The sequence below is a fragment of the Lissotriton helveticus genome, chromosome 8 (assembly GCF_964261635.1).
Source record: "Lissotriton helveticus chromosome 8, aLisHel1.1, whole genome shotgun sequence".
Taxonomy (NCBI): domain Eukaryota; kingdom Metazoa; phylum Chordata; class Amphibia; order Caudata; family Salamandridae; genus Lissotriton; species Lissotriton helveticus.
In genome coordinates, this window is record NC_136069.1 from 376,705,441 (window position 1) to 376,732,400 (window position 26,960).

At 42.2% G+C, this 26,960-nt stretch overlaps 1 protein-coding gene across 7 annotated transcripts in view; it reads left to right on the top strand.

The window, feature by feature from the left end:
• The window catches only part of NBEA (neurobeachin), a 1,787,704-nt gene that overhangs the window by 1,478,697 nt on the left and 282,047 nt on the right, over positions 1-26,960 (top strand). For all 7 annotated transcript variants that reach the window (XM_078657170.1, XM_078657173.1, XM_078657172.1 and 4 more), the window contains one exon: positions 19,640-19,752. In XM_078657170.1, coding sequence (XP_078513296.1) covers positions 19,640-19,752 — 113 coding nt within the window. The remainder of the gene's footprint in view (positions 1-19,639; positions 19,753-26,960) is intronic.

Below are 26,960 nucleotides of genomic sequence, written 5' to 3' on the forward strand. Positions count from 1 at the left end.
TATTTAAAGTTTGCTGATATACTTATAGTACTGATATCTTTCTAACATGCTTTTCTAGTCCATTAGGTCTTGAGAGATGAGAGATAAAGAGATAGGTTTTCATGAAGCAGGGTGGAGGGCATGTGGGGAAGGGAAATTAATACATTAAACAGTTAAAGTGCCATCATCAAATTCTGATCCTGTATCTGCAGCAGAGATGTTTGTTGTTGGACTAAATTTCATCCAATAAGTTGGACTAAAGGGTAGGACCTAGGGCAGTCCTGGCCATCTTCTGAAAGCTTCAGTTATAGACACAAAGTGATGTGCTTATCGGCTAACTCCACATCAGTGAACTTAGCCACTGAGCTGAAATCACCATGGGTTATGTGAGCCACTTAAGCCCTCCTATTTAAATCTGTTTGATCTGCAGATTTGCAATCCAACATTGATGGTTGAGCTTTTCTTTCATTTTAACATCGATAAACTTAGTACTGCTAAGCTGAGCTACAGTGACACCAGTTATGGACAGCACTAGAGTATGGAATATCCAAAGTAGCAGGCCCTATAGCAAAACACAAACTAATATTGCAAGGGGTCTCCGAGGGTAACTAAATAGCCCAAAAATAAATGCACCTAAATTCTGTACGTGTCACAGACATTTTGTCCCATGCTATCGAATTTCATAAAGATGAGGTCATTTTCATTAAAACTATGAGTAAAACAATCCATTGTGGGAGGGAAGTAGATCAGAGACTATGCATTAACACTCGGGCTCATTTATGCTTTCCATGCCGCTCTGCTGTTTCCTTTCTTCATTATTCGCTCATGCGGAATCATCTATTCCACATGAGCAGATAATGGCTGTCCACACCATTTATAGAAAACCGCATCTTCTCGTAAAGATGCGGTGTTCTGGCGCGAGAGATGGCCACTCCTTCATGCCTTGTTTCTGTGACTGGCCCAGGAAGCATGCAAGTACACATGCTTCTGGGGAAAGCTACACATAACTGGCACTATTCACGGGGCAGCCACAGGGCACTGTGCACGTTGCAGATGTATGGGCACTTTACCAGCCGTGGTCGGTAGTGGGATGACCTTTGTTGACCTTTGTTGCACGCATTGCATCGCATTTGGTGATGCAGTGCTCGCAACGAAATTCGTTTTATTTATTTATATGTTTACTTACCTGTAAAACTCTGTAATCCATACATAACCACCCTGTAGTATTCTCGGTTTTGTATTTATGTTCCTGTACTTCTCTGCATCTAGCTGCTCAGCCAGTGTGAGTGTTCCAGGTAAGAATGTTAGTGTGAATGACATGGATGGAATGCTTGGGTGACTGGTATGAGGTTTGGCAGTTGAGAATGGGCTGAGTAGCTAAGAGGCTGCTCCTGGTGGGGCTGCTTGTTCCAGAGTTATACTTCCTGTTATCCTAACTAAGGCTAAATAAACCTCCTACACAACTCAACTACATCTGCCTCGGCTACATCATTATATGTATGCATGGACTTAGATTCTACAAATTTCATGGCGACGATCTGGAGGAGACTTTCCTGCGAATAACTTGCCATTGAGCAAGAGTTGGGAGTATCCTGTAATGAAAGTGGAACAAGCATCTTACAGCAAAAGAAGAAGGAACCTCTACAAGCACGAAAAGTAGCCCCACCAGCACCAAACACACCAGGAAGCCCTAGTCTAGTCGTGCTGACATGCCATCTCAGTGTTTTCATTTTCTATCAACAGAAATTTAACATCAGAGCTGGTTTGAACCAACGTACATAGTGCTACAAGTCACTACTAAAGGAGAATGTGCCTTTGAAACCAAGGTAATTGGTGACTGTCTGCGTTTTGGAACAAGTGCGTTGTGAATGACTCTCTATTACTCAAGATGTTGGCTTTATAATCACAGTGCTCATGCGTACTAGCGCTGAACATGGTTGAGATTTTCTTGTACTACTGCCTTCTTAATTTGTCAACGGGCGCTGTGACGGTCCGTACCAAGATTATCTCTGCCTTATTGGGAGGAAGCCGACATGGTGAGTGGAGTTCATCGTAAATGTTTTTGAAAGCAGTGTCAGCAACAACTCTTCTACGTGTACCAGCAGAAAGCGATTTGGATTTGGATTCATTTTCTTCCTTTCCACATGAGGAAGTCATCTGAGTGAGAAAAATTATGTTTTTATTTTGGTTTTGGTGTCAGTGTTTTTTTTGTACAGTAAAGCCAGAAAAAACTGTCACGCCACGTTTAAAACTTCAAAGTATGCACGCGCTCCTCACCTCTTCCCCTCCAACCTCTGTGGAACCTCTTATAACGTTTTCTGCTTCGCAATCATCACTGCTGCTGTCGGACGCCTCACAGCAGGAGCGTGCCTACAGCCACCCGGCACAGCGTAAACTACGTGCCTCCATCCTATGTTGACGCCGCTGGAACGCATTGGACCGGAGGTGCTTCGAAGTATTGTTTTGCTCTGTGCCAATGTCTACCATGTTTGGTTCTTTGTACCACTATGCCTCGGATGTCTTGTGCCACTGCATGCTCCTTTTCACTTAATCTTTGTCGACCTTTCTCATCCGAGGTGTTGACCTTTCAGGGATCCTGCCAGCAGGGTACTGTTTCGCCAGCAAGGTACTGTTTCTTAATTTTCTAGCTTTAGTCACGAGTGCTTGAAGCTACATTCACCCACAAGCTGCTCCGTTCAACGTGGAACATTTTGTTTTTGTTTTAGTTCCTGCACATTTCTACGTAAAAATCTCACCAGAAAATTTCCTTGCCTATGTTCGTGCCACGTTTCATTTCCATCTTCTATGGGCATTATACCTGCATCAAAGTACTTAGTTCTGCTGCCAAGTTTTCTGTTTCTGTTGGTATTGTTTCTGCTGCGGAGTATCTTTTTGCACCTTACGCCTTGCTTGTCCATCATTGCGGTGACAGTCACAAATATAGACTGGTTAATCATTAAGCATGTTTTTTCACAATGGTTATTGTTTCATTCATTTATGAAATGTGTGTGTTCTCTGACATGTCATTTTAACGCTAGTGTCACATTTCATATGTTGGGTTCTCTCACCCTCATGTCTGCACTAAGTGGGTTGTTGTCCCATTTCCCCTCATTCATAGTTTGTGTCATGGGGGCTTTCTCTTGTCAAGTTTTGGGTTATAGGGTGATTATCCCTTCTCATAGTCTTTTGTTAACCCATATGCCTGAGTTATAGGGTTAGAATTCCTTTCTCATGGTCTTTTCACCATTTATTTTGTTGTTAACCCTCATGTTTGGGTTATAGGGTGATGATCCCTTCTCTACCTGTGTTGGACACTTTGTTGTACGTCATTTGCGTGCATGTCGCTTTGTGCGTTATTTTCTCTCGTGTCCAGTATGTAAGCCTTTGTGCTTCATTTTGACGTTATGTGTGCGTTTGCCACATTGTGCTGCACAGCCCGTGCTGCGTGTGTTCTTGGGTTTGTCCCTTGTGACACCTTCGTTTATGGGTTAGCCCCATATCTTCTCAGTTCCTCACATGAGGAGTGGCATTTGGAGTTTCTTTTGGTTTGCCACATTGTGCTGCACCATCTCGTGCTGCGTGTGTTCTTAGGTCTGTCCTTTGTTACACCTTCATTTATGGATTAGCCTCATATTTTTTCTGAGTTCCTCACATGAGTAGTGGAATTCTTTTTGTTTGCCACATTGTGCTGCACCATCTCGTGCTGCGTGTGTTCTTGGGTCAGTCCTTTGTTACACCTTCGTTTATGGGTTAGCCCCATATTTTCAGAGTTCCTCACACGAGGAGTGGAATTCTTTCAGTTTGCCACATAGTGCTGCACCATTCCGTGCTGCATGTGTTCTTGGGTCTGTCCTTTGTTACACTCTCGTTTATGGGTTAGTCCCATGTCTTCTTAGTTCCTCTCATGAGGAGTGGCCTTGGGCTGCCACAGTCTACCTTCGTGAAGATCTTTTCTTCATGTTAGGTCTTGCTCATTTGTTGTTTGTGAGTTTATCTTTCAATTTTCATTTTCTTTGTTCAGTATTAAAGGTGGAGGATGGTTTCAGTGTTAGTGTTTACCGTCTTTCTTCCTTCTTTCTTGACTTTTGTCTGTTTTCCCTCTTGTGATGTGATGTCCTTCTCATCCCTGGGTTTACAGATTATTATTAACGATTGTATATTTTATTGTGTATAGTTTTCTTCTTCGCTGACAGTTTCTCTTTTGTTTTCCATTTTGAGAGGAAGAGGATAATGTAGTATTCTCGGTTTTGTATTTATGTTCCTGTACTTCTCTGCATCTAGCTGCTCAGCCAGTGTGAGTGTTCCAGGTAAGAATGTTAGTGTGATTGACATGGATGGAATGCTTGGGTGACTGGTATGAGGGTTGGCAGTTGAGAATGGGCTGAGTAGCTAAGAGGCTGCTCCTGGTGGGGCTGCTTGTTCCAGAGTTATACTTCCTGTTATCCTAACTAAGGCTAAATAAACCTTCTACACAACTCAACTACATCTGCCTCGGCTACATCATTATATGTATGTATGGACTTAGATTCTACACCCCCCACCCTGTCCCTCCCCACGTCACCGCCCTGCAGGTCATCCCACTACCGACGGCGGCTGCACTTTACTGAGGGGCATTGTACATATTCATGGTATTGACGCACGGTCACTATAGGCATTGCAGGCACGGGGAAATATACAGATCGGTGCATAAATTACAAGGGCGTTTTGATGACATGCTCCTGTTTTCGGCTGTCAGTTTTTTGCACTTCAATAACTTGGAAGCTGCACTTAGTTACCTTGCCTTTTCTGGGGACTTATTATACATTGTACTCCGGGGGCGGAACCCCCCAGAGCACAATTATAAAACAGAAGGGGCTCCAGACGCTTTTGCGTCCTCTTCTGTAATACTGTTAGTGCTGGAGCACATGTAGCACCAGAGCTATTGTGAGAGGGCGCGCCTTCATTTGCATAGGAGCATGGGCCAATACAAATGAGGGAAACACTTTGCCTCTGCTCTGTATTACGGACATAGATGCAAACGTGCCTTTAGGAGACACACCAAAAATGTGCCACAAAAAGGTGGCACACTTTCATTGCGCCTCCGAAGGCTGCCCTCAAGAGGGCAGAAACAGAGTCCCATGGACCCGCCTTCAAATATCCTCCTGCAGACAGATGTGGTCACTCACTGCACCAGTCTGCAAGGGGACGTCTCTCCCCTCTTGAAAGTGCAGGCGTCATGCCGCCTGAACTGTGAAATACGGAGCAGCTTAAACGTGCCGCTCTGTATTTCGCTTAAATGCCCATGACGCAAACAGGGAAAGTGCTTCCTATATGTAATACGACCCCTGGTGCCTAGGAAGGCGAGCCATCCGAACGCTACAGATATTTAGAATGCTTAATTCAAGAACTTCAAAATTGAGGCCTTCATTCGGGCCACAGTCAGAATTCCAATGACATTCCTGTAATAGGAGAAACATTCCTGCAACCCTAAATCAGAGGATAGACAAGGTGCGAAAATAAAGCAGAATAAAAAAACACACGTTTTCCCCATCTTCCAACCCACCAACATTTTTGGGCATATTTCACAGTCCAATCTTTCCTGGTGTGGACATGGTTAAAATATGAGGAAAAAGTGAGAAGTCTAAATACATATTTTCCTCATGTTTCTCCCATGTTTTCTAAAAATTTTGTAAGTATAAGAGACTTCAGTCTAAAAACTATAAGCAATAGCTCAATGACACTTAAGATCTGAGCTAAAATTACCACTTTAGTGATGATCCAGAAATAAGTCTATGCTTTTTACAGTAGCTCAAAATGTGCAGTCTGGGCAGATTGTTTTATTTCTGCATACTGTCTCGTTTTTAGCTACGGTGCATGTGAACGGAACTTTAACTTCTGGGACATATTTTGTTTCATTTAATAAATGCTCTGTTTGACAGTTGCAAAAATGGGCTCTAAAAGCCTGTGCATGTGTCATAACTCCCTAGGGCCCACATTTCTTAGTGATCTTTTTTTATGTTTACAGGCCAGCCCGTATGCTTCTCTCTGACAGCTCCTTCTTGACGATATCAACAATAAGAAAAACCTGCTAGGCTTTCCATACCATACCTGCCCATCCCAGCCCATATTCGACCAATCAATAACAATTTTGCAAACCCTTTAATAGCATTTCATTCTGTACTTGACTGCCTCGTTGGCCTCTTTCAAGTTCTCTAGCATTAAGACGCATACTTGGTATGTAACATTACATTACATTACTTAGCAACTATGGGGCTATATATTCTATTTGTAAGTTAGTTTAGGGTTTGTGTAGAGCTGTAAAACATAGACCATTTATTGCGTGTATCCTAGGATGCAATTTTAATGATTTAAGCATTTTAGGGAAATGATAAATTCTTTACAAATTAGCAAGTAGCTGCATTTCAACTATGCATTCTTTGATACGCATTCAGCATTGTAAAGTAGGGGAGAGTAGGGGAGAGGATGTAGCTTTGTGGTTAGAGCTGTCTACCTCGAAGCTGGGGAAGCGGGTTCGAGTCTCGGCAATGACGCTCAACATCTTGTGATTCTGGGCAAATCACTTAATGTTCCTGTGCCTAAGAAAAATTAATGTGTCCGTCTGTAACGAAACTGGTGCTCATGTAAAGCGTTCTGATACACATGTCTCGGGTCTAGTTCGGCCTATATAAAACTCTAAAAAAAGTAACCAAACAATTACATGTAATACTTTAAAGAACTTATCAATACATTAACAATGTGAGAGAAGCAGAAAATAATTTTCATAAAAAGACTGATTATTGAGTATTTTTTTTAAATATATTAATCTAAACCAGTTTGGTGGTTTCTTTAAGGAAAACACTGCAAAACAATGTTTTTCTTTTTGATTCCTACATTTCCAATACACACTTTATTTACAACTCACGTTGCCTGCAATTTCTGGACGTAAAAAATAAGTCAAGCCAAATTCTAAAGTGTATTGTTGCACTATTGAGCAATTGTAAAACCTGTGTGTTGTGTATACATTTTCTAAGGCATAGTCGCACCACATATAAATCTAGTTGTACAGTGCTACATTGCACCTAGAAGTTCCACTACACATCTTGTGTTAAGGACCTCAGTCATCAATTTAAATATTTGATGAAGTGCAACATGGTGAAGCACAAATAGGTAATGGTGAAGTATTTTCATGCCTCTCAAGTTGTACAACGTTATTCTTGAGAGGATTGTCACGTATCGGTCATGTATCATAGCAACACTGGAAAGCAGTGCCTGTTTGTGACTATCCTTAAAAATTAGTAAATATGTAAAATAAAAGTAGCCCGTAATTAAACCAATATGCATCTAGTAATTCTTGCAAAATCATGTGCAGTTTAATTTGTAGCTTTAAAAAAACAGAGGCCTGCTTTCCTTGCAAAAATAAAATATCCTGCACACAATGGCTTCTTTGGACTATGGAATGTTTATTCCAAGATACAGTTCAGAAGAGCTGAAAAGAACTTTCTATTTTCCACTGTGTAAATAGCAGTATTATTTCTGCCCTTTACCTGCCCAGACTCTACCAGCAGGCATCGTGACATAACAACTCAACTCTAATAGCTTAATACGGCTGAAGTGCTGCACCATTTTCTCATTACAGATGACAAGTGATGTTCCAACTATACTGGTGTAAGATTCGAGATTGGACTTAACACATGGTTTGGAGGCTTCCATTTACTATGCGACCAATTAAGTGTTGTCTCTTGGCATTGAAGAAGTCAGAATACAGTTTAAGCCCCGAGGAAGTACTCTCTTGTAAAGTAAAAAAAAAAATGTTTTGACTGTGGGATTTGTAGAAGATTACATGTTTATACTAATGATGAAGAATTTTGAGGAATCCGTTGAGAATTGATGAAAAATTATAGGAATGAGCAAGGTTTCATGCAGAGTGGTGGCCCGATTCAGTAAAATCTGCTTTTCACCTTGGACGCTAATTTGTCCTCATAGCGCAATAATCTTTCTGTTGCAGATATTTATGTGCTGCTCCCCTATCCTGTTTACAAAACTTATTCAATAGTGACACCCCCCCTCCCCTTTAGCGCTGCCTATCCATCCTTATGGTGACACCAGAAAAATCCTGACAATCAATAAACTAACACCAACGGATTCTACACACACAAAATTTGCATTTATAACATTTTGACTTGGTTATAATTTTGTCTAGAAAAGACGTGGTTGTATTTATTTGATTTAAATCATACCGTACTATCCGATGTTCCATTGATCACAGTGCCGCTTTCACTTTTTTTCCACTTTTTCTAACTATTCTCTAACAATATTTAATTGTTAATTTTTCAAATAGTACTATTGAAAAATGAATAGCTGCCTTTGAAAAATAAATTGCTGTTTCTTTACCACTCCTTTTCTCATTACTGTCACATTAGTGATTTCTAAACACAGTAATCAACATTTTTAAAATCAGTTAAAGGTTTCAATTCAACACCCTGTCTTTGCAAAGTGCAAGACAAATTTTGCTGCACCCGTTTTGGACTTGTGTGCAGACTTGAAATGAAGCATGCCTTGGGTACAGGGTTAGCCAAGCAAATCATATTGACTTCGAACCACTAAAGGTTTTGTGCACCCCTAGAGCAAAATCTTGGTTTTGTCTTTGTAAAATCCAAATCCTCATTCTTTTTTTTTTTTTTTTTTTTTTTTTTGAAAACCTTTATTGACAATGAAGCTCACAAATACTGGCCTACAACCCCACGGGCTGGCCAGAAACAGAATGGTCAAATAACCAGCATACGAAAAGAAGATCTGAACAGGATATAACATCAGGAGCACTGGTGAAACAAGAAAAACCATCGAGCGTTCAGCAAGAGCAGGATAATAAAGGTTAAGTTTTCTAGCACGGGGAGGGGACCAAAAGAATAACGGGCCGTATACGAGAATACAAGGGAGGGACCGCGGCAAGCCGCCATTTTATAAACACAACGTAAGAAAATGAAGCCATATAATCAAATCGAGCAAAGGACAAAAACAGAATCAGACCATCAAATAGCGACAGTGGCAACAATCAATCGCGCACACTCACCTCCGCCCCCACCCGAACAAAGAAGACGTGATCAAAAAGCCCCATCACAAAGACTATGCAATACGCACCCCAACGGAAAAAGGGCACCTCCATAAAGGAGGAAGGGAAAGAGGGAAAAAAGACAACAGAAGGAACACCCGCCAGACCATGCATCCTCAGGGGGAAATACAGGACAATAAAACCGGCATGCGATGTAACAGCAACATAATACCAGAATAGGCAGCAAACCACAATCAGCCACACACCGGAAGAAGGACAGAATACCCCCGGGGGAGATACAAGGTGACAGAGTCCCGAAAAAGTGAATACACAAGAGCCATAGAACAAAAAGGGGAAAATAAGGGGGGAAAAAGACCCCCCGACACAAACAGACCCCCCCCACCCACCCCTAAGCCCACCCTGCACCCCTGCAGAAGGCTACGGCCTACCCCCCCGCAGCGTGCCTGTCGCCCTAAATTGAACCCGAAAGTTAGTGGAGCAAGAAAAGTTGGAATTAAAAGACAAAAAAGGGGGGGGGGGAAAGGGAGGGAAGGAAAGAAGGGAATAAAGACATACAAACATACACACGGGGGAGGGCCAAAGACAGGAGTAAATGCACCCATCCACCCGCCCGGGTTAAGGGTCCAAGTCCTCGGGAAGCCAAAGAGTATCAGGCCAAAGTCCAGGAGCACTAACCAGTTACACAGAACCATATCAGGACACAGAGATCATCCAAACCGTTCATGAACCACCGCATATAGGAGCCAGTTTTCATCAGCCCTGACCCTTTTTATCCAAAGCAGTAAGGGTCCGATCCAACGAGGACCCTGCCAGAAAGAACAGAAGGCAGGCAGCAGGAAAGTCCAACGGCAGTCCAAAAAAGTCACAGGAAGAAGAGCATGGAAGATCCAGGAAAGTCACAGAATGTAGCAAACGATGCAGGCACAGTTCCAAGGATATATCCATAAAAGCCGACCCATCCGGGCCGGTACAGGAGACGTCATCGGGCAGTGGTGATTGAGAGGGACCAGGAGAATCATGAAAGTCCGGCAAAACAAAATCCGGCTCCCGGGCCAAGGGCAGAGGAGGCAGCACAGGAGGAGAAGGCGCCATCAGGTTGCGCGCCTCCGGGGTGGGAGCCGGGGCCGAGTCCGCCAGGAGAGTACCAGCCACACCCCGCGATATCAATGCCTCATCCGGTCGCGGGGGCCCGGGAGGCCCGTAGTGAGGAACCGTCTCGAGAGCCAGGAGTGGCGCGGCCACCGATAGCCGCCAGGATAGCAGGATGGTCAGGATCCCCTTAAGTGCAGGAAAACATTCACAGTATCCGACACCCGGGCCTTGTGGCGGGCCCCCAGTGCTCGTCTGGGCCCGGCCCAAACAAATGGGGCTGGTCGCCATCTTGAGAGCCCGAACAGGCCGCGCGGCCAACAACCTCCGCCGGGGCGGCATTAAAGCAGATGAAGTCCCGCCGACAGGCAGAAGAACACCCCGGACAGGAAGGGGGGCCACCAGAAGAAAGGGATTCGCCGGCCCTCCAATGTCACCAGTCCCGTTCACCGAGTCCGGGCGGCAAAGAACAAAATGGCCGGACCGGAGAACAAAGGGGGAGGAAGCCGAACACACGAGGAACCCCAATAATGAAGGGCAGCGTCACCATCCAAGGCTGCTGCCACACAGGAGTCTCTCAGCCAGGAACCTCCGGCTCACACGAACAGCGGCCCTCCAATCACCTCCAGCGCACCCCGAAGGGCAAGCCCGCAGGCTGCATCCGGCCCAGGAGCCGGGACGAAGAACCAGGCCAGTCCGCTCTCGAGTCCCGGGAACGATCGGGGACACTGCACCGGACCCACAGCAGCCAGGACAACCGGAACAAGTGGTAAGTGCCTGCAGTGCGTCGTAGTAGTACCACACAGCAAGGAGGGCTTCCCGGGGCAGGATAAATGCAGGATAAATGTGAAAAACACAGGCGGGCGAACGGAGCCGAGCTAAAGCGCGGCCATCTCGGTCGCGAGCTAGGCTCCTCCCCCCCAAATCCTCATTCTTTAAATGATGTTCGAAACTTAACAAACACAAATCCTCACATTCATGCTGAGATGTGCAATGGAAAGCCATTAAATGAATTAATAATATTGCATATCGCTTTGTTGAATAGTATTGCAAGTCAACATCAATTTGACAAAATCCTGTATCACCTTCTAGTGGGTATCTTTAACCACTGGACTTTGCCTCATTACCCAAAAGTTTCATTACTTTGGGATGCATAGTAAACATACCTGTCGGTTTGCTGTCTCATTGTTAGTTGCTTAAAGTTGAGGAGCAGAAAGAGGACAGGAAAAGCCTCAGTAAGCCACCCTTGAAAAGATTTTTATTCCCGTTCCACATTTCTCTGTGTTCAATTTCTCAGCGACCGTCCTCTGCAGGGATTGGTCGATTGTCCAAGCGATTTTTTTTCCTGGATTCAAAAAATTCATTGATATGCAACCTTTTTTTGCCAAAGGTATTAACTAAAATGCCGTCAATTTCACAGTCTGCTGTAAAGACAAACACGTAATAAACTGCAGTTCTTGAGCAAAAATGTTGTGTCGCTCCCTCAGGGATGCTTTTAAGAATGAGGTGGACAAGTATCCTAAAGTCAACCAGCCCCGAAGGTAGCTTGCTGTGAATTAGCCCACTGCAGTTTACTCTATGTCCCACACGACGAACACTCCAGGTCTAAATTAACCTTATACCATTTTAGATGTTCTCTGTATGTGTGAAAATAACACATTCGTCAATTGTCTACGCTGGCAACTAGTCACTTGCATTTGTTTGTTGATTTAGGACATTTTCTGTCCTATGCTTTACTGGCATGAGTTTTCAAAACTCCCATTTTATAGTTTACTTGTGACAGCTCGTAAATTAGTACGGTAAAACCTGAGCGCTCACATTTAATGATTACACCAGTGCTTTTAGTATGCAGAGAAATGGTGGCTGTTGTTTGGCAGTCGGTGCAGAGAGAAGTTGTTTGTAAAGTTAAGTAAGTGTTTTGTTTCATTAGTGCAGGCCCGGTTTCTGAATAAAGAACCGAACAAGGGAAGCTGTGTTTCCCAGCGCCAGGTCTTGTACCCCAGGATTCTCTCCTGCATCAGGAAGGAAACATTTAAGGAGACAGCCCCATAAATCCAGGGAGAGCTGGGAATTGTTAACCACGGTTAATTCTACATATTACTTTAATATATGTGTCTGCATATATATGTATTACGGGCCGACAGGGTGTCTGTGTAACAGTCAATATAGCCAGGTGTCTAACACCACCACGTGAAGTCTATGATTCATCTCTGATATGGACAATCTGAAAGAACCTTTGTACTTTTATGCTACACATGCAACAACAAAGAAACGTGAATAAAGTCAACAAACGTGACTTTTTCCTCAAAAGTTTCTTTATGCTGCATTCGATGTGCAGAAATTGGGGAATAAAAAAGCTCTTTTGTTAGATATTCGAGCTACCATAATATCTTTCCAATGAGATTAATGTTGACTACTTCTAATGGTTTACAAATGTACTTATGACCTGATCCCTCCCCCCCCAAAAAAAAGTTGCACTGCAAACAAATATTTTCATTTTGGTTCCATTTTGCATGCATTTCACTGCAATCGATGGTCTTGTCTGCAGAGTTGCATTTAGTAAGCAGATCACCTTAGTTTTCTCTGTTTACCAAAAACAACATTTAAAAAAAGATTTTTGAAGAAGTAAAACAAAAAGGTACTTTCTCTTGATTGCCTGGTTGTTGAGTTTTTATATTAAGAGCATCATCCTGCCTTTCATAAGCAAATACAAATTCAAAGGCATTACAATTTGGGTAATGGAGATAATAGCTGCAAGGAGTAGACTGGGTTTAAGGGGTTGTGTGTGGGGGGCATGGATAGTGGGCTGCGCGAGCCATACCTCCCACCCTCGACCCCTTACATCCAGCGCTTCTTGTTGCAGCTAGGCTTGGGCTACACAGAACTCTGCAAAGTGACCAAAGCGGCGCAGTGCATTAAGTTGTGCTGTTTGCGCCTGGTGTTTGTCCTGCGCAGGAAAATCTGTGCCAATAATAATAATAATAATAATAATCCACATTTGTAAAGCGCACAATCACTCGTAAGGGTCTCTAGGCGCTGGGGGCCGTCGGGAAGATTAAGCAAGCTATTGCCCAGAGTCACATGGTGCTGGGCTAACCTGCCGCCGGAGCCGGGGATCGAACCGTGATCCCCAGATTCCAACGTCAGTCGCCCTGGCCGCGGCGCCACACCTCTCCCCAATGGCACTATTTGCAGAGGGTGCTGCTTCTTTCTGCCACTCGAGTAGATTTTCTACTTGAGCGGTAGCTTCCTCAATGTGAACTGAAAGTTTCTCAACACAAGCGGTAGCGACCATCCATGACCGCCTGCGTTGAGAAACCTCATAGGGAGGTTGTCTAGCATTGGATTTTCATCGCTCGTTTTTACCAACTTAATGTGGAAAACTCCGCGAACGGAGCGGAGTTCACCGCCCAGGCCTAGTCACAGCCACCATTTATTTTATTTCAAAATTGAGAAACTAAAATTACATGCCATACTTGCATCACATGCCCCTCTGTGCCATAGGATTCAAGCTGCACCTCAGTGATGAATACCACCAAGAACCTAGCTGACAAAAGTGCAGCATATGTAGTGGCACCAGGCCTCAAATGTGGCTAGGGCCTACATAGGGTTGCCATCTGGTCCCTATTCTGCTGCCCTCCCTTGTATTGTTAAGTCTAGGCTGGTGAAAATATTGGAAATGCAATGAAATCCGGCAAATGTTTTCCTTCTGAAATAGGATCCAAAAACAGCAAGCACATAAAGAAAGCAGTTGAAAAGTATTTGAGACCTGTGTAAATGGTTTCAGAAAGATTAATAGAGAAAGCAGAGGGATAATCACCAAGATATAAGTGAATCCTGACAATTTTACACACATTTGTTTCACCTCCCAGCTGTTGGCTGTTCCTGAATGGCAAAACCTAAGCAAATGCCCAGATGTTTTTTTCTCAGAAAGGTGGACGCCCAAGGCCTGCTGCACCCCATTTATTTTTGTACTACCAAAGCAGGAGATGGGGGAGGGCAGGCATTTATCTGATATGCATTGGGCCACTGGCGGAATAGCTAAGCCAGCTAATATCTGGGGTTGGTTTTGTTCTTGTTCTGAGGAGACTTGACCTGGAATTTGGAGCGGAACTCTTATTATTGGAGTGGGACCAAGGCTAATTTATTTAAGGTTAGGCAGTAGCTGTAGTGACACAGGAAGCAAAATAAGTTTGAACTGGAATGCACCCCAGAGTAATTTCCAGTGAGTGAAATCAATTGAAACATTCCACCCATAACATTTTAGGTTTTGAAAATGAAATGTCTGTCAGATCCATTAACTCTTATGTTTCTCAACCTCGACGCATGGCATAGTCTTCATAGATCTCAGGTTTTTGAAGGAGCACCATTCCACATTTGTAACTGTGATATGTACATATATAGGCATTACTCTGGAGCCGTTATCATATGCATTTTGGTGATTTTAACCCACCCGTCTTTGGTCCAGTTGAGGGCAACCAAATGTTCACAATCACTTTTCCATGCTATTTTGTGGTGTCACATTCATTTTGTGATTGAACCTTAGTCAGAGTACTTGTTTGCCCATATATTACGCTCCTAGTGATTGTTGTGATATCTCCTATGCATCAAATGTTGGAGCACCCCATTGCCTGAAGGAAAAGCAGGGACATTACATTAGATGTCACTGAAGGATTAACCACAGCCACACATAAAACCACTTGTAACACAAAGTGTTTACTTTGAGACCTGTGGCTCAGAGATTACAGCACAAACACCAGAGATAGAAACCAAAAAGACTCTTTAAGAACTGTGTTAACCTTCTGCAGTTCCCAACTCCTGCTCATCAGAAGAAATAGGTTGATGCTTCATCTCCAAATGATCATCGAGCATTCTGGATCAGTGAGATATAATGGCCACCATGACTGCAGAAAGTGTTAAATAGGCTTAAGTGTCCTGCTAAGATATTTCCATGCTGCAAGACTTGAAATAATCTAAAAGAATATAACTTCAAATCTTAACAAGCAATATTATGAGGCTGCTGCGAAGATTGGCAGAGCTAACTAGTAAGTGTGCATATTCTGCTGGAGAACTATTGACATTTCTGGAATGGGGCTTTACCCTTCTGCCTTCCATGGCAGACCACTTGTTGCCCATTTAGACAGGAGCGGCCCGTGCAGGTAATAGCGGTGAGCGGGGTGGGGGGTAGTCGACAGACACGACGAGGAAAACTTAAATACAATTTTTAAAAACACTTCTTTTGCGCTCACTGTATTGCCGATGCAGCAAGTGCAAGGTAAGTGAGTTTCTTTTTTTAAATGTAAGTTTCCATCGTCCTCTTTCGACAGTTATCTCTTCTACTAGGGTCTTTGGTGTTTTTATTGTTCTCTCTGCCTGCCTCCTAATGGAGAGTCTCTTTTGGCTCTAAATGGTTAGTCTTTTTCTTGATGTGCACGAAAAAAAAATTGAGGAGTAGATTTGGAGGGCTGTTTCGCTTTTACAGTTACTTGCCTGGTGTGCAAACTACTAGCTGGTTTGCTAATAAAATGTGTATCACTTGCAGCCCAGGGCTTGACAATGGACTCTCTGGAATTCCACACACAAATGACCGTGCAACTTTGCCTTGAAAGATGAAATGGCCACTTCCCTAGGCAGTCTTGCTTTAGTTAGCAATATCCTTATGGCATTGTTTGCTGCAATAAAAAATGATTACAAAGATTCAACTCTAAAGTTTTGCTGTCAGGGTTCACAATAGTCACCTAAATAGCTTTTACTACTATCACCTGGACTATGCTGCGGCTAGTCACAGTGCCTTTTGTCCTGTGACAAGCACAAACACTGATTTTCAAAGTTGTCTTCAAATATGTCTGCTCCATCAATCGGTTCTAACACAGTTTTACAAAAGCAATTTCAGAAACCCAGGCTACACTGACCACAGTTAACATAATCCCTTTCCACTAGCCCAATACAAAGTTATTCTTTTAATCTGCAATAATCATAGCCTTTGTGTTTTTTGTGTGTATAATATCTATATGGTTGATTGTCCTTGTTGGACCTGGCCCTTTGTGCAGGTTTATCCCCTGACTTTTTGCCTTTTGCCTCCTATTTTTCGGACCCTATTTTTGTTGGCTTTAGTACTCTGGGCACTTTACCACTGCTGATCATCAGTGCTGAAGTGCATATGCTCTCTATGTAAATGTTAATTCTGATTGGTTATCCATGATTGGCATATTTCATTGACTGATAAGTCCCTAGTAAAGTGAACTTGGTGTGCCCAGGGCTTGTAAAACAAATGCTACTTGTGGCCTGCAGCACGGATTGTATCAGACTGCTATTGCAGTGTCTGTGAGAGCAGTTTTAAACTGCCATGTTGACCTGGCAAGTGCACCCACTTGCCAAGCCCAACCTTCCCTTTTACTACATGTAAGGCACCCCTAAAATAGGCCCAAGGTACCCCCATGGGCAGGGTGCAGTGTATGTGAAAGGTTGGACATATACTGGTGTGTTTAACATGTCCTAATAGTGAAATACTGTCAATTGTGGTTTTTAATATTGCAAGGCCTGTCTCTCCCCTAGGCTCTCATTGGAGCTGCTGTGTAACATCTTACAAGTGTAACTTTCATTTTGGAAGAGATAGAGATTTGGAGTTTGGGCTCTCTGCGCTCCGAATTTAAAAATACATATTTTAGTGAAGTTTTTTTTTTATTTGTGTTGGAAAATGCCACGTTTTTACCATTCAGTGCCTCTGCCTACCTGTGGAATCATCTGGTTTAGGCTGACAAAGCCCTGCCTGTGCATTCACACTAGACAGTCACAAGAAGGGAGCTGAAGTGTGTCCTGCATATCCTGATGAGCCATCACCAGGCTGATGGTTCTTCTTGAGCTAGAGTGGTGGGAGTAGTTGTCACTGACACCTGAATAGGGATGGACCTATGTTTGTGAGCGGTGCTCTACTGGAAGCCGTCTTCGCCACTGAAGGTGTGCGGTTAGTCAGTAATGTTCTCTTTAGTGGCTGCTTGTAGGGTATGGGTACTCACCTGTGAAGGGAGGAGCTAGCCCTAACCGGCAGTAATAACAAGGCATTGTAGGACCTTGAACAATGTTTTTCTTGGTTATTCTCGCAAAGAGCATGCACCACACAGTAATATTGCTTGGGATGAAACCAGCCGTTCTTGTGGAGATCAGAGGGTTGCACATGTTCCTTGGTTTACATTAGTGATGTGTGTTTGTTCTCCCCACTTTTTGCATAACTTTCCTTTCAGGTGATGGAAGCAGAGCTGCTATGGCAGAAGCTCAGAGGCATTAATGAGTCCCTGCATTCATGCTGTGCCTGATGGAGGCTGTGTTTGGGGGTGAGGTAAAACTATAGATTGTGCCCCTTCTTCATAGTTATAGAAGGCTTATGTAACCACATAGCATGTGAGATGTTTGCAGCAGCTCCATCTTGGCTACCCTAAGACTCCTTTCACTTAGATTCACTCATGTTGTTGTGATCTGAATGCATGGGGAGAGAGAGCAAGAGAAGCACAAATATGGCACAAGAGAGAAGGAGAGAAACTGAGACAGGCAAAGACAGGTGGGATGAGAGAGTTAGATAGAAAGGGAGAGAGAGAGAGAGAAAGACCGGGAAAGACAATTGAAGAACAGAGAGTCAAAAAGAAAGGGAGAGATAGACAAAGTATGTGAGTGACATAGATAAGCTGGCATGGAAGGATAGTGAGAGACAAGCAGAGACAGATATACAACATGTGAATGCCAGGTAGAGTAAGACAGAGCAGGAGAAAGAAGAGCAACAGAGGGCCCAAGGGAAGAGAGAGAGAGAATATATATATATATATATATATATATATATATATATATATATATATATATATATATATATATATATATATTTGTGTACATGCTTATAATGTGCCACACTCACTTTTTGCAGAATGAAGGTCGTGGTTCATGAATGTCAGTAACAAATCTCTACTACTTTGACCTTCATAGGGCTAATAGCTTGTAGCATTAACCTTGCAGTACCAAGTTTGGCTGCGCCATGCTGGACATGGTCAACAGTTTCTGTACCGGACTCTATATCGGTGAATGGACAGTGTATGGCACTGAGTAGAGTTTGAAGATCTGGGATTGTGTGCACCTTGGATAGCCATTGAGGAATGCATTATGCGGTGCAGCGAGTGTTCAGTGCTGCTACCTGTGGTTTGGTGATCTGAGGCAGAATTGTTTGTAGTCTGTCAGGCATTCCTTATGCGGGATGGCATACTTCAAGCAATGGCAAAATTAATATGAATGACACTTCCTGTGGGCTCTGAGGTGAAAGCATGTGTTTACTGTTCTCTCCGTGTTTGATAAAGTCAATACAAATATTTCAGACCCACAAGTAAAGCAACCCTGTTCCCACTTCTTCGTACTGACTTTCACTCATGGTCTCAAGAAGTTTGCTGCAGCCTACATCATAGTTTGCATTGTTGGAAACCTACATACAAAACAGGCAATGACTTTGATTTTTAGTGTTTTAGCTGGTGCATCATCAACAATGGGTTCCTGCAACTAATTATGCAATCAGACATTAGAGAACTTTTCCATGTGGGTTGTGTGCCTTTCAGAGTGGACTCTGGCCCCTAAGGAGCACAAAGGGCATAAGATGTAGCTCCTGGTTTGGTGAAGTTTGCTGAGTGAACTCCCAATATAACGTTTGAGCAAAATAAGGGCGGTATAGCTGTTGAGAGGAGAACCTAATCATAGTGAGGCAAATTCTGTGATTTCTTTGTGGTTCAATATGTGATCCAAGAGTAAACAGTGATCTAACATGTCAAGATGCTTTATTGGTTTTGCCACTCCGACATGAGTCCTGCGTCTGTTGGTAGAAGATGACTGTCTTTGCCGCCGCTCGCCATCTTTTTGAGGGGTACAATGGTGGCGAGGGTCTTCTGCTGTGAAGGTGCAGTGATCTAGCATGTCAAGATGCCTTAAAGCCTCATAGCATTGATATTTTGGGCTGCTCTTTATCATGGGTCTTCAGCGGCTCTCCCTCTGTCTCGTTGCCATGCATTTGGAAGAGATGTGTTGGCAGGTGACAGTGGCACATTTCACTGTAAAATATCGTTTTATATACTTATCTTGAAACTTTCTGTACTGTACATTAGATTTCCATATTTCATTGTTTTAAGATTCTCCAGGCTGCAGCTCATAACTCCTCGAAATGACACCGAGTCATTGACATGTTCTTTAAGGCACGGAAATATGGATTTGAATAATAGAATGTGTCCTGAAGTCCATCACTTTTGTTCCTTCACTTAGTTGACCGTAGCAGATGTGTCTACCTCTCTTCTGTGTGCTGTCTGGCTTATAAACTAGGTTTTAATTGTTCATTTGTTTATCGGATTATTTGGTGCATAATTATTTTGAACCAATTCTTATTATCATTGTGTTGACCCATGAATATGTTTTAATCCTTTGAATCATATCTGCAATATTAAAGTGCATGACAATAGGTTCTTCTGAGGTGATCGCTTACAATAGATCTTTCTTCTTTATCAGGGAGGACGTACAACGATCTTAACCAGTATCCGGTTTTCCCATGGGTGTTAACAAATTATGAATCGGAGGAGCTGGATCTTACCCTGCCAGGCAACTTCAGGGATCTTTCAAAGGTACTATTTCTATTTTTATAACAGAGTAAAACAAGTACTCTTTTCAGGTCTCACTTAGGCAGCGCTTGCGCTGTCTCTTCGCGACATGCTGTAATCCGGATATGGGCATGAAGCTCAGCCCACTTTCTGCCATTCTTTTTAATTGGCTCTTGTCACTCTCTTTTGTAAATGGTGGCTTTTCACTGGCCAATAGGCTTAGTATTCCCTCCTTAGTACCGCCTTTTCTCTTCTTGTAACGTCCCATGAGGACACTCCCTGTTACATGTGTTGTTACTCTGTACTTTTTTTTATATCCGCCTCGGATGCACTGTTATCTTACATGGCTTTGTCCTATTTTGGCTGTTTGACTTCTTGCTTACAAGAAGCAAGGCTGGCAGTAACTACGCCTCTTTAACCGCCAGTATTGCTTCTCGCAAGCAAGGACTATAAGTACAAACAGTGTGTTTACGCACCGCTTGAAGGATTTCAATACACATATATAAAAGGCATTGTCATTTACAATGCCAATAGCTCTAACTAACTCTTGCAAATGAGAGACCTGTTGCATTGCAAATGTTTTGTTTTCAGTATTCTTTAAATGCACTTACTAAAACTGGAGGTGGGTATACACAAGGTGTGGTAAAGAGCACACTTCTGGACCCAGATCAGAAAGTTCTAGAGCTTCAAATTATTTTGTATTTGATCAAACACACATGATTGAGCATAACATACTGCAATCGTATGCATATATTTTGTTGTTGATCATGATAAGAAGCCCCTGTTGAGTTATCCCGCTCATAACCAAACCAGCAAACTTATCCAAGTCTCTTTGGATGATTTGCTCAAACCATTGATTACTTGTAGCACATTTCTGAGGAAAGTCTTTCCAGAGCCTAGAGAGAAAGTACTCTTTGAAGCCATCGTGAATTGTGGTTGCATAAGCAAGTACAATTCTGGTGGCCAGAAAAGGTTCCTATGCTACTTCTAGGGTATGACAGGTGAATGAAAGGGGCTGTCTTCTTTAAAACGTAGCCCTTTTAGTTGTAGTGATCAACAATTATCATTAGAGCCATGTCTTTGTACAAGACGAAATAAAATGCATTATTCCAGTATTCTATTAAAATCTATATTTCCCATAAAGAAAAAAGTCATGAAAGCACGAATAGAAAGGGAGACATTAGAATGCAGGATGCAAAATGTGATTAATGTGTCAGTCTTGTGACTTTAGGGGAAATAAAGAAAATATGTAGCATAAAGAGGACGTTGACAAATCACCATAGGCGTGATTGTCATAAAAAATGGTTTGCTTATCCATTAACCACACCCACCATCAAAGAAAATAATTTGGATCAAGACATGTTTATTTATTACTGTTACTATTAAACACACTCTGGGAGCTTGTCAGTCTAGGCTAACCTGGTGGTCCTTATCTGTTGATAATACCTGTTTATGTAACTGAGTTTCAGACCCATTTATAGTTCCTCACAAGCTTCTGACATAGTTAACACATCTAGCCCATCACCCGGACATATTATAGCATTACAGTCACATTCTATTGCAGTAATGTGATAAGGATAGCAGATGATTAATGATCAGGTATGCAGGCTATAATTAATATTCTGTGCTGTTCATCCCATGGGAAACAGACCATGTTGTTTAAGTGACTTGCATTGATGACCTAGATGTGCTAAATATTTGTAGTGGACAGTGAAATGGTCAGGTCATGCAAGGTGGATCTGCTAGATTTTGTTTGCTTTCATCCTGTATGTTTCTATTCTTTCAGTTTTCCCACTGTTTTGTAGTTGCAAAATACGTTGTATTCTGGGAAATAATATATATGGGACATTTCATTGATTTACAGTATCTTTATGTCTAGACATATGGTACTTTGGGTTACAGACAACTTCAATTTGCAGTAGAGACCTGATGTATTCCAGACATTGGAATACATTGTAAGTGACACAAACTATTTACAAAACAAATAGATATTACATCCATATAGAATCAAGAGGCATTTTCAATTATTTATCCCATATAATATGGATCATATTGTTCACATCTGCTATAATTGGTTGCCGTTTCACTGCAAGGAAGACAAACGCATGTCTTACTGTCTACCACAGGATTCTCCAAAGTTGGTCCTGGAGGACAGTATTCATACCAGATTTTAAAAATAATTACATTCATCTAAATGGGGACATGCTAAAAATATGGCATAAATCCGGCCCTCCAGGACCACTTAGGAGAACCCTGGTCTACCAGCTTCTTTGGATCTGTACTTTTAAGCTGGAAATTTGTAACTTGCACTCTATAGGCCAAATCACTTCTATCCATTAGAGGATACTTGTTCAGTTACATACCCAAAAAGTATTTTTTATAGTGGCATAGGGTGGGTAAAGAATGATAAAAAGTCTCTAAAGAGATTGGGCACTTTTAACATTAATTATCTATTTCTCTGGTTCATGCCGTAGGATGTTTAGTGGAGAAGTCTGGTAGTTTCTTGAAGTGGACAATGAGTTACATCTTGTTTTAGAGGAATGGGAGTAACACCCATGATGTATTAACTAGTAATCCATGGTCATTAAAACGAATCCTCCTATTCATTGGGAGACAATGTAGGTTTTTGGGAGGCAACTAGAGAATCTGGGGAACAGTGTATCATTTTGAGGTCGCAAAGCAGTTTTTGCTCAGCACCTTATCTGAGACCCAAGAAGTGTATGCACTGCCACAGATGTACTAATTACTAATCTGTCACAGCATTAAAAAGACCATGTGGTAGGGGTTGCAAAATCCTGCCCCGTAAATATTAAGGAGGATGATTTCTGGTGATGATGAATCTTGTAGAAATACCTGCATATGCTGTTTTGGAGGTGCAAGAGAGAGAGTAGCCATTTATCCCTGCATTTGCACAAAGTAGACATCGTAGCCCCTTTCCCTTGAAGGGACGAGAAAGGCGTGGACTGCACTCAAAATGATAGAAATATATTTTCACAGATGACAAAGTATGTTACAAGGAGGTGGAACCACAGTGGAAGACTTTCAATATATATATATATTTAGGAGTTTGAATTTTATCACACTAAAGAAGAAAATTTGTTGAGCCATTTTCCATTAACGTTTGAGTGTGGTCAGTAAATTCCAGACTCACCCGATCTTCTGCCAACATCTGGACCCCTATCAAACAAGGTTGCACATAGACCACAGAATGGAATCATTAGTGACGTTGCAATGGGATGATCTGATAGGGATTGCAGAACAGGAAACACTGTCATTGTTGATTTTCCCTAATTTGGGAGCTGTCTTTGACACGGTGAACCACCATCTACTGTTGCATAACCTTTCCACTACTGCTAAAACTTTGACCAAGGCCCTCAAATAGTTTAGATTATTTCCGTACGGATGGAAATTAGGCGGTGAAATTGGGACCCTTCATGCCTCCTCCATTGTGTTCAGTGTGTATCCCTCTATAACTTCTCCCTATTGTCTAAATATAAATCTACGGCCTCTCTTTGCCATGAGTCATATTTTTGGCTCAAGTTCTTAACAGATAATAGACAGATATACATCCAGGCCTGTGCTTCTGAAACAATATGGAAGACCAAACATCTGCGGACTTCAAATTATGAGCAGCAAGTGATCCACTTAGCTCTAAATCTATGCGGGAAAGACCTATTTTTTTGGCAACAACAAACTCTAGAACTCTCCTTCCTCATGCCTAAGAAAGGTTTCTTTCAGTGGCAAGAGATGAGAACATTTTTACTCAAATTTATACACAAAATACTTCTTGACACCACCGTTGAGTTCCACCTACATCAGTTCTCTTTGTTTAGGACCTCATAAAAATTGGCCGTAGCATATGCAAAAAAACCTAGGTTGAGCATTGACCGCAGGAAAAGTGCCAGTAACGGACTACCACCGCTGTCAGTAGACAACAGAATCCGCTCTAAGGTAATGTGTCTTATGCACTAATGTGTGTGTTGATTGTTCTGTTTCAAACCCATTACCTCAAGGCAGGGTATACACTCTCTGAGAGGAGCGGCTTAGGGAAAAACCAGTCAGCATTTACCAGCTGTTGGCTAACTGTGGCTTTAACTATGGATCTTTCCCTGTTTAAGTAGTCTTTTCCCCATGCGTTCAGTGCTAAAAAAAATGTAAAGTCCAAATTTAGCTCATGAAATGCAATAATTGAACTACAGAATGTGATGGTACATTAAACTAAATGGATTTGGCCATTTTCAATCAATGCCAATAGGAGCAACTATTTTCACATGCTCGGAAATCAGTGTAATTCTAAAAAAAAAGCCATCTATTGGGCTTTTTTTGTTGGGCCTTGGCCAAAAGTCATCAGAAGTATTGTGTGGTCATTCTCACTCAAATCGGAAGGGTGGGTTTGGCTTGTTGAAAGGTGCTCTTTTCCAGAATAATAAACTTCTTCATTGGGATTTTAGGAGATAATTTATGCAGCTCCAAGTCATCATGGTAAACATGATGTGTGATCCAACTTATGACCAGTCCCTTGTGTGTTTTTCTTCAGCACTGACTTCACAAAATGCATAGAATGCGTTTGCGATCCCTTTTTTCACAGTAATGTTCGTCCACAAGTACACTGAAAATAACAAGCATTGGCAAAGCTAATATGTCCTCGCTTTGAAAGACTATTTGCTTTGGCAAGATGTTTTAGCCATGTTGTACACCATTGTAGCTGCTACTCAGGCTGGCTAAACACTAGTGGTTCGGAGTGGGGTAGATGGAGGTACAGTGGAATGGGGTAGAGTGGAGTGGGGTATATTGGTGTAGGGTGGAACAGGAGTAGAGTGGGGTGGGTGGGGGTAAATTTGAGTAGAGTGAGATAGATTGTGGCAGATAGGAATGAGGTATATTGGATTGGGGTAGATTGGAGTGGGTTAGATTGGAGTGGGTTAGATTGGAGTGGGGGAGATGGGTTGATTTACATGGTAGATTGGAGTGAGGTAGATTGGGGCCAGTTAGATCTCCAAAATCAGTCCTGGAGAGCTGGATCCATGCCAGATTTTTAAAATAGCTATATTTATCTAAATGGGCATATGTAAAAAAATCTTGCCTAGATCTAGCCCTCCAGGACCGACTTTGGAGAACCCTGATCTACCAGATTCTTTGGATCAGTAGTTTCAAGTTGGACATTTGTAACTTGTACTCTGTAAGCCAAATCACTTCTGCCTACTAGAGGATACTTGTTTAGCTATATATCCACCAAGTTTTTTTTCTATAGTGGCGTAGGGTGGGTAGAGATTGATAAAAAATCTTTTAAGAGATTCGGTACTTTTAACGTTAATTATATATTTCTCTGGATCTTGCTGTGGAATGTATAGTGGAGAGATATGATAGTTTCCTGAAGTGGACAAATATTTCGATCATGTTTTAGAGGAATGGGAGAAACACCCATGATGTATAAACTAATAATCCATGGCCATTGAAACTAATCCTGCTATTCATTGGAAGACAATGTAGGTTTTTGTGAGGCAACTAGAGAATCTGGGGAACAGTGTATCATTTTCCGGTCGCAAAGCAGTTTTTGCTCAGCATCACATCTTAGACCAAAGGAATGTATGCACTGCCACTGATGTACTAATCTCTCACAGCATTGAAAAGTCTTGTTTGGTAGGATTTGCAAAATCCTGCCCCAATAATATTAAGGAGGTAGATTTCTGTTGGTGCATTTTACAGAAATACCTGCAGATGTGGTTTTGGAGATGCAAGAGAGACAGTAGCCATTTATCCCTGCATTTGCACAAAGTTGACGCCGTAGCCCCTTTCCCTTGAAGGGATGGGAAAGGCATGGACTGCACTCAATATAATAGAAATATATTTTCACAGATAAAAATGTTGCTATAGTTTGTTACACATGTGGGACCACATTGGAAGACAACATCCATGGGTTAAAAAAAAGAAAAGAAACGACTTAAAATTCGGGCCCAGTGATTTCCAATGCATATATTTTCAGGAGTTTGAATTTGATCACACTAAAGAAGAAAACGTCTTTAGCCATTTCCCATTACTCTTTGAATGTGGTCTGTAAATTCCAGACTCTTTTGCCAACCTCTGGACCCCTATCGAGCATGTTTGTTCTTAGACCTTGAAATTGAATCATTGGTGCTGTTGCAATGGAGTGATCTGATAGGGATTGCAGAACAGGAAACATTGCCACTGTTGATTTTCCCTGGTCTGGGCGCTCCGTTGACATGGTGAACCACCATCTGCTGATTCATATTCTGCTAAAACTTTGACCAAGGCCCCCAAATGGTTTAGATTATTTCCTCACACATGGAAATTTGACTGTGAAATTGGGACCCTTCATGCCTCCCCCATTGTGTACAGTGTGTATCACTCTACAACGTCTCCCTATTGTCTAATATAAATCTACAGTCCCTCTTTGACATGATTGCAGGATTCATAATTTGGCTCAAATACATAAGTGATAGTAGGCAGAGATACATCCAGGCCTGTGCTTCTGAATCAACATGGAAGACCAAACATTTGCAGACTTCAATTTATGAGCAACAAGTGATTCAATTAGATCTAAATCTATACAGGAAAGACCTCTTTTTTGGCCACACTAAACTCAAGAACTCCCCCTCCTGCAAGTTGTCAATCACAAATTTTAAGCACAGCCCTCAGATCAAAGTCATGCATAAGAATGTTTTCTTGCAGTGGTAAGAGATGAGAAAAACCTGTACTCAGATTTGTACACAAAATACTTCCTGACACCAATGTTGATTCCCACCTTCATCAGTTCTCTTTCTTTAGGACCTCATAAAAATTGCCCTCTGCATATGCAAAAATCCCAGGTTGAAACTTGACCAAGGTGTGTGTGCATTGTTCTGTTTCAAACCCATTACCTGTCAAGGCAGTGTGTACACTCCCTCAGAGGAGCGGCATCGGGAAAAATCTATCATCGTTTGCCAGCTGTTGGCTAACTGTGGCTGTAACTATCGATCTTTCCCTGTTGAAGTAGTCTTTTTTTTTGCCTTCACTGCTCAGAAAAAATATGTAAAGTACAAATTTAGCTCATGAAATTCAAGAACTGAATTACATAATGTGAAGGGAAATTGAACTAAATTGATTTAGCCATTTGTAATAAATGCCAATAGGAGCAACTATTATGGTAGCCTGGTTAGATTGGAGCTGAGTGAGGAAGATTTGAGTGAAGTGTGGTAGAATGGGGTAGATTACAGTGGGGTGGGGTTGATTGG